This window comes from Mustelus asterias, unplaced genomic scaffold (genome assembly GCF_964213995.1).
Source record: "Mustelus asterias unplaced genomic scaffold, sMusAst1.hap1.1 HAP1_SCAFFOLD_94, whole genome shotgun sequence".
Classification (NCBI taxonomy): domain Eukaryota; kingdom Metazoa; phylum Chordata; class Chondrichthyes; order Carcharhiniformes; family Triakidae; genus Mustelus; species Mustelus asterias.
Window position 1 is genome coordinate 252799 of NW_027590142.1, and position 18943 is coordinate 271741.

At 42.8% G+C, this 18943-nt stretch overlaps 2 protein-coding genes across 2 annotated transcripts in view; one reads left to right on the forward strand and one right to left on the reverse strand.

Annotated features, from left to right (window-relative positions):
- The window catches only part of LOC144484171 (uncharacterized), a 61199-nt gene that overhangs the window by 33454 nt on the left and 8802 nt on the right, over positions 1-18943 (reverse strand). The window contains 1 exon segment of the mRNA XM_078202713.1: positions 17385-17822. Within this exon segment, the coding sequence (XP_078058839.1) occupies positions 17385-17822 (438 nt within the window).
- LOC144484143 (uncharacterized) lies at positions 34-12513 on the forward strand. Its single transcript, XM_078202683.1, has 3 exons — positions 34-77; positions 5654-6274; positions 11511-12513. Exons 2-3 carry the CDS (start codon positions 5769-5771, stop codon positions 12511-12513), a joined length of 1509 nt encoding a protein of 502 aa, XP_078058809.1. The 5' UTR covers positions 34-77; positions 5654-5768.

Sequence of the window (18943 nt, forward strand, 5' to 3'; positions counted from 1 at the left end):
ATGCGCAGTGCGGATGCAGACAGTGGTGTGGAATCCGCAGGGAGACATGAGGCCCGGACAGGAGAGGAACAGAGCCGGTGAGTGGACTGGGAGGCTCCATTAACACCTTCTGGAGGATTCACGATCCGAATAAGAAGCTATCGGTTCCGTGTTTTCAGGAAGAGAAGCTGCGAGTTTTTTGATGACAGACCTGGGGTCAAGGCTGCCTCTTGATCGCATGAGGTTGCAACAGTGCGCATGCGCAGTGCTCCCTGCCAGCAGAGGAAAGGAATGAATTTTTATCTGCAAAACTCAAACCAAGAGAAATGTCTCTCATCTGAATTCTATCCTGAACAGATCGTGATGATTTTTCATATTGAGTCTCTGTCTGCTCTCTTCCTGATCTCAATTGGAATGCTAAAACATTAATGATCTATCTGAAATTCACTCTGTCAATGCTGCATTAGTTACCCAGAGCACCCCATAAAGTCCCTATGCATGATTCTAGGTACCCAGTGCACAGGTATGGAATCGGCCTGTGCTCTGAGCATGCATAGTGTGGTGCTGTTGCTGACAAATTGAGCATTGTGTGGGGCCTGCTAACTGTGGGTAAGCCGGCGTGGGGAGCTGGAAACTGTGGGTGAACACAGGTTCAGAAGGGGGCCTAAACACTGGGTGAATGTGGGTGGGGTGGGGTGGCAGGAAACTGTAAGTGAGCACATGCCTGGGGAGCCTGGAAACTGCAGGTGAACAATCTGGGGTGGGGGAGATATCTGGAAAACATGATGAAACGCAGAGTCTGGAAAAATGCAGGTGAACACAAGGGGAGAGTGGCTGAAACTGTGGATGAAGAGTGGAGAGTCTGGAGACTGTTGATTTTTTATTTATTCTTGTCACGTGTGTTACTATAAAGTGAAAAGTATTGTTTCTTGCGCACTATACAGGCAAAGCATACCATACGTAGGAAAGGAGTGCAGAATGTAATGTTACAGTCATAGCTAGGGTGCGGAGAATGACCTTAATGCAAGGTAAGTCCATTCAAGAGTCAGATGGCAGTAGGGAAGAAGCTGTTTTTGAGTCAGTTGGTGCATGACCTTAGGTCCAGGGTGTGTGGGGTCCTTGATTATGCTGGCTGCTTTGCATTTAAACAACCTGCGGATGCACCAGCGAGTTCACAGTGGAGAGAAGCTGTTCACCTGCTTTGTGTGTGGGAAGGGATTCACTCACTCATGGAATCTGTTGACACACCAGCGACTTCACACTGGAGAGAGGCCATTCGCCTGCTTTGAGTGTGGGAAGGGATTCAGTCGCTTATGCAGCCTGCAGACACATCAGCGTGTTAACGCTGGGGAGAGACCATTCAACTGCTCTGAGTGTGGCAGGAGATTCATTCCGTTGTCCCATCTGCTGGCAGACCAGCGAGTTCACAGTGGAGAGAGGCCATTCACCTGCTCTGAATGTGGGAAGGGATTCATTGAATCGTTCACCCTGCAGATGCACCAGCGAGTTCACACTGGGGAGAGGCCGTTCACCTGCACTGAGTGTGGGAAGGGATTCACTCAATCATCTAACTTGCTGACACATCAACGGGTTCACACTGGGGAGAGGCCATTCATCTGCTCCTTGTGTGGAAAGGGATTCATTCAGTTATCCCATCTGCAGACACACCAGTGAGTTCACAAGTGATTACAGAGAATGGATTCTGCCATTGTTCCTGCTATTAATCACTTCTGGGACTCAGCCATGTTCATTCTGACAGGTGGCAAAGTGGGAGTGTCAGAATGTTTCTTTCTGGTGGACTGGCTGGTCTCGGAACTTTGCTTCCAATGGTTTGATACTCTTAGAGCCTTGTTGCAAAATTCTAGTTTGATATTTCATCTGAATCATAGAATGAAAGGATGTTTGGGAGGTCAAAGATATTTACTTTGCATTTCTATTTGGAACACCCCAAAGCATGCCATGTTGCCATGGAGATGGGCTGTGGTGTTTAATAGGTTCTTTTGTTTAATTCAGCTGAGTGTTCCTCATAGAAGGAAAGTTCAAAGATTTGAGGGGAAAGTTAGCTTAGGTAGATGGGAAGCTACATTAAAAGATATGATAGAAGATAGGCAATACCTAACATTTCAGGAATTAATACATGATTTATAACAAGTGTGCATTCCTTTAAAGACAAAAGTCCTGCAGGAATAGTGATTGCAACCGTGGTTATCGAGAGAAGTAAATATTTGCATTAATCAAAGGAAGAGGCTCACAAAGTGATCAGAAAAGTATTAAGCCAGAGGATTTGGATCTTTTTAGAATTTGGCACAAAGGAACTGATAAAGAAAAAGAAAACAATGAGAAAGAACTGGTAAAAAGCATAAAAACTGACTGTAAAAACATGATGCATGAAAAAGAAAGAAAAAATGTGTGTTTGTTACCACAGAATTGATAATGGCGAATGAGGAAATGGCTGAGAAAAGAAACAGTTCTGTAGAAGGTCGTATGGCCTCAAAATATTAACCGTACTCCTCTCTCCACACATGCTGCCAGACCTGCTGAATTTCTCCAGCATTTCCTGTTCTTATTTATTATTAAACAAATGTGTGTCGGTCTTCATCAAGGATGACATAGAAAGTGTGTGTGCGTGCACGCGTGTGTTCTCTCTGGTCACACTGATGTTTAAACTATTTGAAGAAGTTTCAGATGCAGACGAAATTGAGGCACCAATAATTGAGTGACTATCAGATCTTGGATGTGATGTTTGTTGGGATTTCACTCTGTAAATCCTCCCTTTTCTGATATACTTTAAAAGGCTTGACAAAAAGCATCACTATCAGTGCAGGATAGAAGTTCAAAACAGACAATTCTAGTTTCTATGGAATATTCTTTCCTCGCTCCTTCTCCCAAAGTTGTAAATCTCCATCCCACACACTCTCTCCTTTCTCATTCTGCTATTTCTAATATATATCCTCCCAATTCTCCTGAAGGTGCTAATTCATGTTGATCACCAGATCCCTGCTCACTGCTTCCTGTCCAGGACACACACACCATCTTCATGCCAGCTGCTCACATGTATATATATTTATTGGACTAAATGTCAGTGTAATTTCCAGATACAGGGTTATGAGGAAGACCACTCCTCAGGCAGTGAGCGATCTCGACCTGGCACTGGCTGCCAATGAGGGTGGTGGAAGCAGAGATAATTAATTATTTCAAAACAAGATTGGATGGAACTTGAAGGAAATAAATTTGCAGGGCTACGGAGATACATAGTGGGAATGGGATTAACTGGATTGTCCTATAATGAGTTAGCATGGATTCCAGTTGACTAATTGACTCATCTGCCATCATGGATCTAATGCTGGAAATATAGAATATAGCTATAGTTCCAAAGTACCAGACCAGAAATAAGAACAAATGACAGAAATATTATACTAATGTACCAAAGGATAACACTAGATGTATCCCTGTTGGTATGATCTTTGTGGAGACCAATTACCTTAAAGCAAATAAATTCCCAGAGAAACTCAATGGAATAAACCGAAGGACAACATTTCACATTTTAAAAACTTTTTCTGTAACAATCTAATTAAAATTATCAAACGGGCAACATAGTGGCACAGTGTTTAGCACTGCTGCCTCACAGCACCAGGGACCCGGGTACAAATTTGGCCTTGTGTAGAGTTTGCACATTCTCCCTGTGTCTGTGTGGGTTTCCTCAGGGTGTTCTGGTTTCCTCCCACACTCCAAAGATCTGAGGGTTAGGTGGATTGGCCATGCTAAATTGCCCTTAGTATCAGGAGGATTAGCAGGGTAGTACGTGGAGTTGAAGGATTAGGGCCTGGGTGGGATTGATGTCAGTGCAGGCTCGATGGGCCAAATGACCTCCTGTACTTTAGGGATTCTTTGAACATTGCTGAATCATGCAATGACATTCAAATTGTATTTGAATGCGCATGATAACTTTGTCATTAAATAGCTCAAACAATAAAAACAGATTCCACAAAATCACAAACATTTCCCCCTCAGTATATTTGGCTCTAATTCCAGTTACAGAGTCCCACAACTCTCTGTATTTCCCAGGGGGAGAAAGAAAGTGTTTTACTCACAGATGTTGGCCAGAGGGGGAAGTTTTCCTTTTTCTCTCAAAGACATCCTTTAGCTCTCAGTTTGACACATTTATTTGTCTGGTTAATAGGATGGCCTCCTATCTAATGTTCACAATTATAACGTTTTCCCAAGAGATGGATGACGTTTAAAGGAATAGTAAATCAACTGAGGACAGAGATAGTGTGGTCATATGGCACACACAAAATCATTTATGATTCTCTGAAGTTCATTATAATTATTTCTTGTCTTGAAATATATAGCAGCGTTGCTGTTTTATATTTCCAGCCACAGAGTCATTGTGGCACAAAATGAATCTATTTGGCAACTCAAGTCAATACCAACCCTCTGTACAGAAAGTCAGTCAATTCCATACCCCCTCGATATCCCCATTTCCCTGAAAGTTTATTTCCTTCAAGTGTTCATCAAATTTCATTTTGAAATCACTGATCATCTCTTGTTGCACCACTCTCATCAGCAGCAAGTTCCAGGGCCTAAACAAAGTTCTTCCTCACTGATCCCTATCTCACCAATCACATAACAGAGAGCTGTATATTACACACATTTATTATCCATTAAATATGCAAATGTATAAATATATACGGGCCATTTAGAACATTATATCTGTACCCGACTCTTCAAATGAGCATTTTGACTGAGTGCCATTCTCCTGTGTTTTTTCTCTCTGGGAAATACAGAGAGTTGTGGTAAATTAAATTAGTGCCATGAATTCTAAGGGAGGAATTGCTGGTGATTTTGTGGAGACTGGTTTTATTGAAGTAAAAAGTATCCCATCTATTCAAATGCTATTTGTCTGTCAATGCCTGATTCATTTATGTTGCTTTTATTTTGACTTTTACAATGAAACATTTTAAAAAGTGAAACCTCACTCATTTTATCCTTGGAATTGTCTGGAAATGTGTTTATTTTAGAGTTATCAGTTGGCTTGGGACGCCACAAGAAGAGATATATCCAGTGTTGTTTTATAGTACGTATTAGGTCTAATATTTATATTTCAGTAAAATAATGTATTTATTATTTCCATTCTTGTAATCTGGTACTGCAGCGATGTTATACATTTCCAGTCATAGACTCCACACTTCAGAAGGAACTTGAGTCCATGTCAACTTTCTGCAGAGTGATCCACTCAGTCCCATTCCCCTCTATATCTCCATTAGTGCAGCATGTTCATTTCCTTTGTGTGCCGATCCAATCTCATTTTGAAACCATTTGTCTCCTGTTCCACCATCCTCATAGACATTGAGTTCCATCGAAACATAGAAAATAGGATCAGGAGTAGGCCATTTGGCCCTTCAAGCCTGCTCTTCTATTCATTATGATAATAGCCCAAACCCCCATATCCTTCGATCGCTTTTGCCTTTTAACTTTATGTCTCTTTCCATAGATAAAATAATGTTTGCCAGTTGCATGAGAAGAAAATGAGTTTTTTTCTGTTCTAAATCAATTTCACAGCATTTTAGGAGAGGGGGATTTGCAGTTGGTAAACAGAAATCAAATGTGATCTCAGACCTGATTGAGTCGACCAATTTATTGTAACCTGAATATCATTGTATTTTGAATATAGAAGGAAAAAGCACCATTCACAGTGGAGAGAAACTGTACACGTGTTCTGTGTGTGTGGACAAGACTTCACCCAATCATCTGGCCTTTCGGAACATAATTGCAATCGCAACAGGGAGATGGCTTGGAAATGTGAGGATTGTGGGAAGGGATTTGATTACCCATCCCACCTGGAAACTCATCGACGCATTCACACAGGGGAGAGACCGTTCACCTGCTCTCAATGTGGGAAGGGATTCACTACCTCATCCCATCTGCTGAAACACCAGCGAATTCACACAGGGGAGAGACCGTTCACATGTTCTGTGTGTAGGAAGGAATTCAATCAGTCATCCAACCTAGCGATACACGAGCGAATTCATACTGAGGAAAGGCCATTCATCTGCTCTCAGTGTGGGAAGGGATTCACTCAGTCATCCACGCTGCTAAATCATCAACGAGTTCACACTGGGGAGAGGCCATTCACCTGCTCCCAGTGTGGGAAGGGATTCACTACCTCAGCCATGCTGCTGAAACACCAGCGAATTCATACTGGGGAGAGGCCATTCACCTGCTCTGTGTGTGGAAAGGGATTTATTACCTCATGCACACTGCTAAATCACCAGCGAACTCACACTGGGGAGAGGCCATTCACTTGCTCCCAGTGTGGGAAGGGATACATTACTTCATCCAGGCTGCGAAAACACCAGCAAATTCACAAGTAACTATTGTGATTGGATTTTGCAGTTAATCATATTCAGACTGAACCATGTTCATTTGGGTCCGTTTCTGCTGAATTGAAAAATAACTCCAGCTCTGTTATAGGTGTTAATATAATTGGCTTAGAAGGAGGATTTGGGGTCAGGATACTCACACAGAATATCAGATCAGGATTGGATGGAGCTGCACAATTTATCGTAACCTTAACAGCAGAGAATTTTGAACATGGAAGGAAACAGCACCATTCACATCCACAGTCACATTAGGGAGAAACCGTGTAAATGTGGAGACTGTGAGGAGAAATTCAGTTCCCCGTCAGAGGATTCTGAGTGTCCTGGTTCATGAGTCACAAAAAGCTAGTAGAAGGGTACAGCAAGTAATTGGGAAAGTTAACATAATGTTATTGTTCATTGTGAGGGGAATTGAATACAAAACAGAGCTTATGCTTCTGCTTTACAGAACACTGGCGATTTGGAATATGATTAAAGTATTTGTCTCCTTATTTAAAGAAGAATGTAAATGTGTTAGAAGCAGTTCAGAGAAGGTCTACTAGACTATACCAGAAATGGGAGATTGTCTTATGAGGAAAGACTGAGTAGCCTGAGCTTGTATCTGCTGGAGCTTAAAAGAGTAAGAGGCAATTTGATTGAAATCTTTTTCAGTTCCTGAGGTATTTTGACAGGATCGATTTAAAGAGGATGATTTCTCATGTGAGCGAATCTAATACTTATTATTGAATACATTATTGAAAAATAAAATGTTGCTCAGTTGACACAAAGATGAGAAATAAATGTTTTCTCTTAGAGGGCAGCGAGTCTCTGGGTCTTCCTCAAAAAGCATTGGAAGCAGTGTCTTTGAATATTTTGAAGGCAGAGCTGGATAGATTCTTGATTAACAGGGGGTAAAAGGAATGTGGATTTGAGGTTACAATCAGATCAACCAGGGTCTTATTGAGTGGTGGAGCAGGCTAGAGGGGCCGAGTGGCCTACTCCTGCTCCTAATTTGTATGTTCATATTTGTGTGGAAAGTTATCACAGTATTGCTGTTAATAAACAAAGCATAGTTATAAATGTTAAGTTATACATTGTTATGTAAAATAAATTCAGTTTGTGTTCGACATGAAGAGTGTTGAGCTTTTTTAATATCTCAAACACAATTTGGATCCTTTGAAGGTCTCTTTCCTCTGTCTCCTCCATCTTCACCTCCAGTGTGAGGAGCTCATGGAGCTTCTTTGTCATTAAGATTTAGACAATGTAATCAGCTGCCTCTACTGCTTCCCTCCCTTCCCCTCGCCCACCGAGCCAAACTCTTTCTAATGACCCCCCTTTGCTGTAGCCCTGAATTTGATCCTTTGTTTCAATTCTCTCCTATCTCTCCTTGTATCCTCTCAGAGTATATCTTTCCAGCAATCCCACCTCCTCCCTCGACCTTATTCCCACTAAACTGCTCCTCACCCAACTTCCCTATTTTCACTGATATCGTTCATGGTTCTCTCCCTTCAGGTATTCCTATGTCCTTCAGTTCTGCCATCATCACCAGCACCCTCCCCCAATGAAACCAACCCTTAACTCCCAATATCCTTGTAAACTCCCGCCCCAATCTCTAATCGTCTTTTCCCCTGGAACGTCCTTGTCACCTCCCAAATCCTGTAACTCCATGTTTCAACCCTCCAATCGGATTTCTGTCTCTGCGCCAGTGCAGACACAGCTCTCTCTCACTGTCCTGCTCATTCTGTCTGCAATCAGCCCAATTCACCGATGCCTGTAAACAACTCCCTCAGTTATTTTACTTTAAACAAGACTTTTAACCACTGGATAAGACGTTCTCCCCATGTCTGTGTGGGTTTCCTCCAGGTGCTCTGGTTTCCTCACACTCCAAAGATGTGTGGGTTAGGTTGATTGGCTATTCTACATTGACCTTTAGTGTCAGGGGGATTAGCAGAGTAAATGGGTTATGGGGTTAGGCCTGGGTTGGATTGTTGTTGGTGCAGGTTCCATGGGCCAAATGGCCTCCTTCAGCACTGTAGGGATTCTATCTCAGGAATCTTATATAATCAATTGAAGGAAGCTTATTTAAAAGAAAAATATTTATCAATATAGAATGGAAAAATATACTTAACAGGACAGACTTTTATAATTTATGTTGGTTGATCAGGCTGAAGATGTGTAATTCCTCGTTTCCATTTTTAACAACAGTCCTGATGAGAATCTTATTTTGTTGACTTCCAGAAACATAGAAAATAGGAGCAGGATAGGTCATTTGGCCCTTCGATCCTGTTCTGCAATTCAAGATGATCATGACTGATCCCCTATCTCAACATTATTCTCCACTGATCTCCCCAAACTCCTTGAGGCTTTTAGAGTCTGAATATATCTCAGAAGGTAAACAGATATATTTCTAATGTTTTGGCCTCCACAGCCTTCTGTGCTGGCGAATTCCACAAGTTCACCACTCTCTGCATGAAGAAATTTCTCCTCCTCTCACTCCTAAACTTCCCCATATCATATTTCATATATTATAATCATATTTGATTTCAGGCATTATCAAGATCTTTGTTTTAGATGGTCTTTTATTTCCTAAAAATAACACAAATTTTCTCTGACTTTTTTTCCGAAATTAACCCAAATTCAAGTAGAAATATTATTGTGAAAAAGAAATCGTTTTTGACACTGGGGAACCACCTGGCTGTTAGTTGTTAGTTTCTTTTTGTTCTGACAATGTGATTATTCCCTTAAACTTTCCCTTTGGATGTTCAAATCAGCCACTCATGTCAATTTATTTTGTCAATTTCAATTTGAGGAATAATCTCTTAAGATAAAAGCAAATTACTGCGGCTGCTGGAATCTGAAACAAAAACAGAAAATGCTGGGATCTCAGCAGGTCTGACAGCATCTGTGGAGAGAGAATAGAGCCAACATTTTGAGTCTAGATGACCCCCCATCAGAGCTCAATAATTACACTCAGCCTTATTGACTTTAAATGGTGATTTACATCAGAGACATAAACGTTTGCAATCAGTTTTGAGGTAACTTCCAACAGCTGAACAATGCAGTCATGTGGGATCAGGATATTGAATTCGATGATCAGCCCATTGAATTTGATGATTAGCCATGATTATAATGAATGGTGGAGCAGGTTTGAAGGGCCAAATGGCCTACTCCTGCTTCTCGTTTCTATGACAGCGCATTCCACATCCGGAATTCAGCAGCATTCTGACTTCTGTGCCGCCATCACTTCGTGTCTGATAATACATTCATTGTCACCAATTAGCAGCAAGGGCGGGTTGTAGACCTTCATTTTGCTCAATGAGTGTTGGAGAGTGGGATGTCTAGTGTTGTAGACTGCAGGCAGTGACCCAGAACAAGGTCACGGCCAGCACTTTAAAAGGCTCCCTGCATGGGACAGTGTCAGCTGACTCATCAGATGATCATTCGAGTGGATTAACTAGACAGAGAAAAGATGTGGGCATTTTCCAGTCTGTCCAGTTAAGTGCATTAAATTGTTAATCTCTGCAAACCATGCCAGTTTTCAGAGGCAGTAATTTTAAAAATCAGCAATATCTTTTGGCACTGAGGAGTTGGACATTGGTTACATATTTCCAAATGTCTGTGCCATTGGAGCAGGGGGAGAGGGGAACCAGAAGGGCCAAACCAGCCTTGAGGCTGCCCTTGGTGTCCTCCTGCATGAGGCTGCCTTGGTGTCCTCCTGCATGAGGTTCATCATTGACATGGCCAGCTCATGTCAACCGCTGGCAAGACGGGTAAGCCCAGCCACTCACACAGATACAGAGAGAATGTACAAACCCCCCACAGACAGTCACCCAAGGCCGGAATTGAACCTGGGTCCCTGGCGCTGTGAGGCAGCGGTGCTAACCACTGTGCCACTGTCCAAATCTTTACAGCTGTATTTAACAAACTCTTTTGTGAAAGGGGCGTCACAATCAAATCCAGTTATAACCCACAGGTACCAAACCCAAACCCACGAATTTTCACCCCAGTCCCAGGAGTTTGGAGACCGGCTGAATAATGGCAGCCGCATACCCACAATCCATGGCGCTGGGGAATACGCTCTATTCGCCACGCAAGCAGGCGACCTCGAATGCGCATGTCCAGGGGAGAGGGAAGGTGCGCATGGACGGAGGAGGTCTCACCCACCATTATGTCGCGTGAGACGTTCACCAATGAGAATATTTGGAGGACCGGAAGCTCTCTGGTCCTCCAGCCAATCAGAATGCTGTCTTTGTGACAATGCAGATTGAGCTTCATGCAGACAGAAACGTTCTCCTGTCTCTGACATCTGTGAGTGAAACACTTTCTTTTCAACCCCCTTTCCATTTCTTTTCTCATTCTGGGGGATTTTGGGGACTTGCAGCAACTGAAGGGAAAGGAAGTGAATCCAGGGAGGCTGCAGACTCTGGAAAGGTTGCCCCAAGTCTTTCTCTTTTAAAGACATTAACATTCTTTAGCTCCCTCAGCTTAATACATTTATTTGTCTGGCTAAAAGGATGGTCTATATTCGTAATGGTCACAATTAAAGGGGTGGATCCCCAGGAGATAGCTGATATTAAGGAGACAGTAAATTAATATAGGACAGGGATATGACTGGTGTTGTTCTATGATGTGTATTAGATGCAGGGTAAGAATGGCGGGAGAAAGTAAAGAATTTTCTATAAAAACTAGAATTGTCTTTTCTGAATTTGAGTTGCACTGACAGTGATGAATTTTGGAACTCCTTTTACAGAATATCAGAATTGGACTTCTCAAAACAAATATTCGTGGTGATCTGCCAGATTAACTTGATAAATCGGGACCTGAACAACATCAGCCTTTGGAATCTATAAAGAGAAATATTTCTCTGTTCTGTCTGCTTCAAGAGATTTCAACCATAAGTGTGATTGGAAAACGTGGAGACACAGATATGAGTGGGTGTTCCTGTGCACTGACTGTGGAATAAAGCTTCAACCAGTTACACAGCTTGAAAAGACATCACTAGTCACTATTCAGGTTTTTTATGTATGGACAAGGCTTCAACTGACTGTCGAACTGGTAGAGACACATGGACACCTACACCATGGAGAAACCATGGAAATGTGGAGACTGTGGTAAAGGATTCAATTTCCCATATCAGCTGGAAACTCATCGACGCAGTCACACTGGGGAGAGGCCGTTCACTTGCTTGGAGTGTGGGAAGGGATTCGCTCATTCATCCCACCTGCAGACACACAAGCGAGTTCACACTGGTGAGAGGCCATTCACCTGCTCCGATTGTGGAAAGGGATTCAGTGATTCATCCAACCTGTTGATGCACCAGCGAGTTCACACCAGGGAGAGGCGGTTCACCTGCTCGGAGTGCGGGAAGGAATTCACTCAGTTATCCCACCTACAGTCACACAAGCGCATTCACACCGGGGAGAGACCATTCAGCTGCTCCGAGTGTGGGAAGGCATTCAGTGATTCATCCAACCTGCTGAGGCACCAGCGAGTTCACACTGGGGAGAGGCCGTTCGCCTGCTCCGAGTGTGGGATGGGATTTACTGATTCATCCAACCTGCTGATGCACCAGAGGGTTCATACCAGAGAGAGACCATTCCCCTGCTCAATGTGTGGGATGAGATTCAGTGATTCATTCAGTCTGCTGATGCACCAACGAGTTCACACTGGAGAGAAACCATTCACCTGCTCTACCTGTGGGAAGGGATTTAGTCGCTCATCTCATCTGTTGATGCACCAGCGAATTCACACTGGGGAGAGACCATTCACCTGCTCCGAATGTGGGAGGGGATTCACTGATTCATCGCATCTGTTGATACACCAGCGAGTTCACACTGGGGAGAGACCGTTCACCTGCCCCGATTGTGGGAAGGGATTCCCAGATGCATCCAATCTGCAGAAACACCGACGAGTGCACACTGGGGAGAGACCATTAACTTGCTCTGATTGTGGGAAAGCATTTACTCAGTCATCCCACCTGCAGACACACCAGCGAGTTCACACCGGAGAGAGACCATTCACCTGCTCTCAGTGTGGGAAGGGATTCAGTAATTCATCCAACCTGTGGGCACACCAGCGTGTTCACACTGGGACGAAACAGTTTACCTGCTCTGTGTGCGGGAAGGGATTCACTCAGTCATCACAGCTGCTGAGACACCAGCAAGTTCACAAATGATTACAGGGGTTGGATTCTGCTGTTATTGCTGCTGTTCGTCATGTCCAGGACTGAACCATTTTGGTGAAGTTTCTTTCTGCTGGACTGGCTGGTCTCTCAATGTTGATTCCAGTTGATGCACTTTGAGCCTGGGAGAGCACATTTCTACTGAAATGATCCACAAAAGCTGATGAAGGACATTTATTTTATCTTGGATAGTAAATAGTGCTTTTAATAGCACTCCAGGTAGATCTAAAATACGTTTGTCTCTGTTCCATTGTGTCTGCAGCACAGGGCCAGGCCAGTCGGCCCAATCAGTCTGCGTCACTATTTATACGCAACATAAGTTTCCACCCACCCCTCTTCACCTCCCCCCATCAGCATATCCTTCTATTTCTTTCTCCCTCATGTATGTATCTAGCTTCCCCTTCAATGTATTCATCTGTTCACCTCAACCACTCGCTGTGGTAGTGAGTTCCACATTCTCACCACTCGCTGGGTAAAGAGGTTTCTCACTGAAATACCTATTGGATTATTGAACCCCTTCATAATCTTAAAGACTTCCATCAGATCACTTCTTCGTCTTCTCTTTGGAGAAAACCACCCCAGAATTAAAAATGTGTCATATTTAGACTCAACCTTTAACAATGATTTTGATGCAGGGACTGAGTGTAATTATCCAACATTGTGGGGAAAACAAAAAAAAATTGCATTTCTATCGCACCTCTCACAACCACAGGGTGTCAGATGAACATGTGAATCAGGAGCCTGTTCTGCCATTCAACACAATCATGGCTGATCTAATTGAAACCTCAACTCCACATTCCCACCTCCCCCTGATAACCTTTCACCACCTTGTTTCTCTATCGATCTTTGCCTTTGTCCTGAAACATTATACAGTGAATGAAGTTCTGTGAATTGTAGTGACTGTTGTAATGGAAGAAATTGCAGGCCTGGGTAACCAAATTTAGTTTTAAAAATCAATCGCTTTCATACCATATTCATTGCTATAAGTAACAAGGTCAAGGAAACCATTTTAAAATCGAACATGTGGCTTCTAACAGTCTATTCACCTTCTGTCACTGGCTTTATTAGCTACAAATTGATTTTATATGAAAAGCCAGTCATGTAACATATGATTATTCAGGAATGAACCTTGAATAAGCTATCGTCAGTGACTCAGTGTAATAGACAATTATATAAAGGCTAGATCTTTATTTTAAAATATTAACACTGAATAACCTGAAATGTTTCCAGAAACTGCAGAGCCAACAGAAATTGTTTAAAGAAAGAAATTATTTTATAATTTTGATAAGCTACAGGATATCATATTCTTCCAAAGTCCAGCTGAAGAATAAGGTTCACTGTTCAGTCTGGTCAGGATTAGTAAGGAAGAAAGCTGTTGACTTTCCACAAACTGTTGGTTTGCACCGGTCTATCTTGTAGTAACCAAGTTTATTAAATAAAGATTACTGTATTAATTAGCAAGCATTCAGTAACAAATAACTGGAGAAGTAGTGAGATTTAATTGAGTTACGGTTAATAAATCAATAAAGAATGTCATTTTTTTGTTTATCTATTAGTGTCACAAGTAGTCTTATAGTAAAAGGCTGAGTTTTATTTGCTGTAAAAACATATCATTTGAATTGCTGTGTAAGTAAAGAATGTGCAATGATGATAAATGTACTGGTAAGAGAGACCTTCAAGCTCTGATTTGTCTCAGAATTTGAAATTGTCTGAATACCTGATTGTATAGAATCAGATAAAGGGTTAGTATGAAACTGTGCAATTGTATTCCTGTCTAAGATAATGAGAGAAGGTGGTGTCAGTAATTGGGGATCCGGTTAAATTAATCTGGTAACCAAATTGACCAAGTGTCATGTCACAATCAGCCCAACTCTGATGTCAGGTAATGGTCACTTTGGGGATAAAAGTAGAGATTCCCAACATCTTCCCTGCCAGCCAAGTACTGAATATTCACAGGGTCGAGTTCCAGGTAAATTATTGTCAAAGAAGGAACCAGACTTCTGAGGTTGAAATCCACAAGAATTCCTGTCAAAGAAGGAGCCAGAGAGGGTTAACCTTCGACAGACTGATCACCCACATCAAGCTGTAAAAGCCAATGTTTGAAGTAAACGTTTCTTTTCAAATAAACTTATTTTAAAAATTTACTCACCGGAGATTCCTGCTGTTGCCTTAATTGGTTAAAATATTCTTTGATCCAAAGTGAATTTATTAAATGGCAAGTTGGGGGTGGTTGAAGCCAATTAAAATTCAGATATCAAGATCAGGGAACACAAATCTGAAATTTAAAAACTTGCATTTAGCATCGTTCAGGACCACAGGGTGTCCCAATGCATTTTCAAACCAATGAAGCAGTTTTGAAGTGTGGTCATTGTTGTAATGCAGGAAATGTGGCAGCTAATGTGTACACAGCAAGATCCCAAAAGCAGCAACATGATAATGAGCAGATGATCTGTTTTTAGTAACGTTGATTGATAAATATTGGTCAGGACTCCAGGGCCAGCCCCCCCTACTCTTCTTCAAAATCATATCCATGGCAATGTCTATGTCCACCTGAAGGGGCAGATGGGATGCTTGGGTTCGCATCTCATACTGAAGACAACAGCTCCAATAGTACAGCACTCCCTCAGTGCTGGCATTTTGAATATTGGCTTCAGGTAAATGGACTGGGATTGGAAAGAACAATCGTCAGATTCAGAGTGAAGATTTGATTTATTATCATCATATGTACGAGTATACAGTGAAAAATATTGTTTCTTGCACGCTATACAAAGCATACCGTTCATAGGGAAGGAAAGGAGAGAGTGCAGAATGTAGTGCTACAGTCACTGCTAGGGTGCAGAGAAAGATCAACTTAGTGCGAGGTAGGTCCATTTGAAGATCTGATGGCAGCAAAGAAGAAGCTGTTCTTGAGTCAGTTGGTACGTGACCTCAGACTTTTGTATCTTTTTCCTGACGGAAGAAGGTGGAAGGGAGAATGTCTGGGCTGTGTGGGGTGCTTGATTATGCTGGCTGCTTTTCCGAGGCAATGGGAAGTGTACAGAAGCAATGGATGGGAGGCTGGTTTGCATGATGGACTGGGCTTCATTCTCGACCTTTTGTAGTTTCTTGTGGAAGAGTGTGATCCACTGCGCCATAGCTGATACAATAGACAATACAAAGTTAGAAAGGGAAAGTTATTCTTCACCTCCGGTGCCTCAATGTAAAAATAACAACCTGAAACAAAAACAAATATTGAACGCACAAACGTTGAAGAGTTTGTTTGGAGTTTTGAGTTCCCATTTGAGCCTGCGGCAGCTTTCTCTCTCTGTTGCTCATGTTAGTGACAGCCAGGTGACGGAGCTGAGAGCTAAGTTTAGCTGAGAATAACAGGGCCTGAGCCCCAGTTGGGAAGCTGACCTGGGCATCGCACTGATAGAGAGACAGGAAGGTGCTGGAGGACTGACTGGGAAATGGGCCTCCAGCCAATCGGGGCAGGAGACGGGGCGATTGGGGCAGATGGTGACGGAACCCCTGGGGTTCAGTCCATGTGCCCAAAGTGTGGAGTCACAGTAACAGAGTGCAGAGGAGCTGAAGAGAAACCATTTGGGCCCAGAGCATTGTGAACATCCTTTTATTCTATAGAATTGGGATTCGGGGTGTCCATTAACCCTTTATTCTCTTTTCCCAAACTCTGAAATGATTCCCAGTGATAACCCTTATTGGTGACAGTGGTTAGATTTTATTCAGTATCAATAAGAGCTGACACAGGCTAATGTCTGAGCAGTCGTATCAAAGTGCAGCAGCATTACCATTACACTCTGGGTAGAAGCACCTTCTCCATGTTGTGGGTGACTGAGTATGACTGAGTAAATCCTCTCCCTCAGTTGTGGGTGATATTTGTCTCTATTCTCCTGGAAACTGAATGAATCTTGTTCCAAACTGGGTTCAATATCAGACATTTCAGGGAGTCAGGAATCATTCGCCCCTGAACCTACACTGGTAAAACCCCAGACAGTTCCTCAGTAAGGATTTTTCTGGTTCCTCACCATATATTAGTCAGGATACTGAAACCCAGCTTTTTTACAGTCCACTCCTGGAGGTCCCACTCCCTGAGCCGACAACATTCAGCAGTGTCAGTGCTGAAGTTTCACAGTGGGAGTGATTCCCAGAGTAACTGTCAATCAGATCACCATTGATGTCCAGGTTTGTGTATTTTTAGTTATCCTGATGTCTAACACACACACATCAATAAAACAGGGAATTCCTGCAAACAAACTGCAGCTTCTTCTCTATCTGGAGATCCAATGTTTGTTGAATAATTGTCCCAGCGGTAAACAGGCTCCTGTGAACTCATCCAACTCGTATTTTAATACTGACTTTAACAAATATATTTTAAATAGGTTTATTTTAAAAGAGTTAAAACCAGCCTTAAAATGGTAGATACAGTATAATAACCATAGTAATTTTCAGACTGGAAACTTTAACCTGCTGTTTCACTTTGATTTAGGAGCAGATCCCAGTTTTACACCAATCTCTGATTCATGTATCCAGCATTCACCGTCATTCTAAAAGCAGAAGTTGCTGCAAAATCTCAGTAAGTCTGACAGAATCTGTAAAGACAGGAACAGTTAATGTTTCCAGTTGAATGTGACTCTTCTTCAGTGTCAAAACATTAGCTCTGTTTCTCTCTCCAGAGATGCTGTCAGACCTGCTGAGTTTTTACAGCACTTCTTGTTTGTTTTACGAGTTCAGGACTCAGACAAGACAATCCACAATACAAATCTTACAACTGGGCCAGGGTTTATTAACATCAGCAGAAACAGACACCAATGAAAATGGTTCGGACCTCGATGTGATTAACAGCAAAATTCAGTCCTTGCAGTCACTCGTGAACATGATGGTGTTTCAGCAGGTGAGGTGACTGCGTGAATCCCTTCCCACACACGGAGCAGGTGAATGGCCTGTCCCCAGTGTGAATTCGCTGGTGCTTTACCAGGTTGGATGATTGACTGAATCCCTTGCCACAATCAGAGCAGGTGAATGGCCTCTCCCCAGTGTGAACTCGCTGGTGCCTCCGCAGGCTGGATGAACAAGTGAATCCCTCCCCACACTGAGAGCAGCTGAATGGCGTCTCTCCAGTGTGAACTCGCTGGTGTTTCTGCAGACTGGATAACTGAGTGAATCCCTTCCCACAATGAGAGCAGCTGAATGGCCTCTCCCCAGTGTGAACTCGCTGGTGTGTCTGCAGGTGGGATGAACAAGTGAATCCCTTCCCACACTGAGGACATGTAAATGGTCTCTCCACCGTGTGAACTCGCTGGTGCCTCCGCAGGTGGGATGACTGAGTGAATCTCTTCCCACACTGAGAGCAGGTGAATGGCCTCTCCCCAGTGTGAGCTCGCTTGTGTGTCTGCAGGCTGGATAAATGACTGAATCCCTTCCCACACTGAGAGCAGGTGAACGGTCTCTCCCCAGTGTGAACTCGCTGGTGTGACTGCAGGCTGAATGACTGAGTGAATCCCTCCCCACACTGAGAGCAGGTGAATGGTCTCTCCCCAGTGTGGCTGTGCCGATGAGCTTCCAGCTGAGATGGGACTCTGTATCTCTTCCCACAGTCCGCACATTTCCATGGTTTCTCCATGGTGCAGGTGTCCTTGGGTGGAAAATCAGTTGAAGCCTCGTCCACACACAGAACACGAGTACAGTCTCTCCCTGCTGTGAATGGTGTGATAGTTATTCAGGCTGTGTAACTGGTTAAAGCTCTTTAGTCAGTGCGCTGGAAGACTCTCACTCGAGTGTGGCAGTGTGTTGGTGCTTTTCCAGTCACACTGACATTTGAAATCTTTTCAAATCAACAGACTGGACAATAATTTCTCCTTCTGGATTCAATGGCCGATGATATTCAGCTCCCAAGGAATATGACTCTGTCAGATCTGACGTGATGTATGAGATTTCGGTCTGTGATTCCTCTTTCAATATCCTGTAAAATGAGTTTACAAAAGTCATCAGTGTCAGTGCAGGATAGAAATTCAGAGCAGACAATTCTAGTTTCTATGGAACATTCTTTCCTATTTCATTCCCTAAAAGTTGTAAATCTCCATCCAGATCTATGGATTCTATTTAAAAATGAAAGTGGATGGACACTTGAAGGAAATAAACTTTCGGGAGAACAGGGATATAGAGTGGGAATGGGGCTGGAATGTTATACAGAGAGTCAGCATGGACTCGAGTTACCAAATGGATTCCTTCTGTGCTGTAATGACTTTATGACTGGAAATGTATAACATCGCTCCAGTATTATATTACAATGCAAGAAATAATAATAAATGTATTTTATTACAGAAACATAAATAATTTATCTAATCTGGGTACCATATAATAACACTAGACATATCTCGGTCCTCTATTAATTTACTGTCCCCTTAAATGTCAGCCATCTCCTGCC

What these genes read in the sequence shown, in the direction of transcription:
- LOC144484143 (XM_078202683.1), top strand. Translation starts at nt 5,769, where the DNA reads ATGGCTTGGAAATGTGAGGATTGTGGGAAGGGATTTGATTACCCATCC. An exon ending in CGAACTCACACTGGGGAGAG is followed by an intron (nt 6,275 to 11,510) that starts GCCATTCACTTG and finishes CACTGGGGAGAG; the next exon opens with GCCGTTCACTTGCTTGGAGT.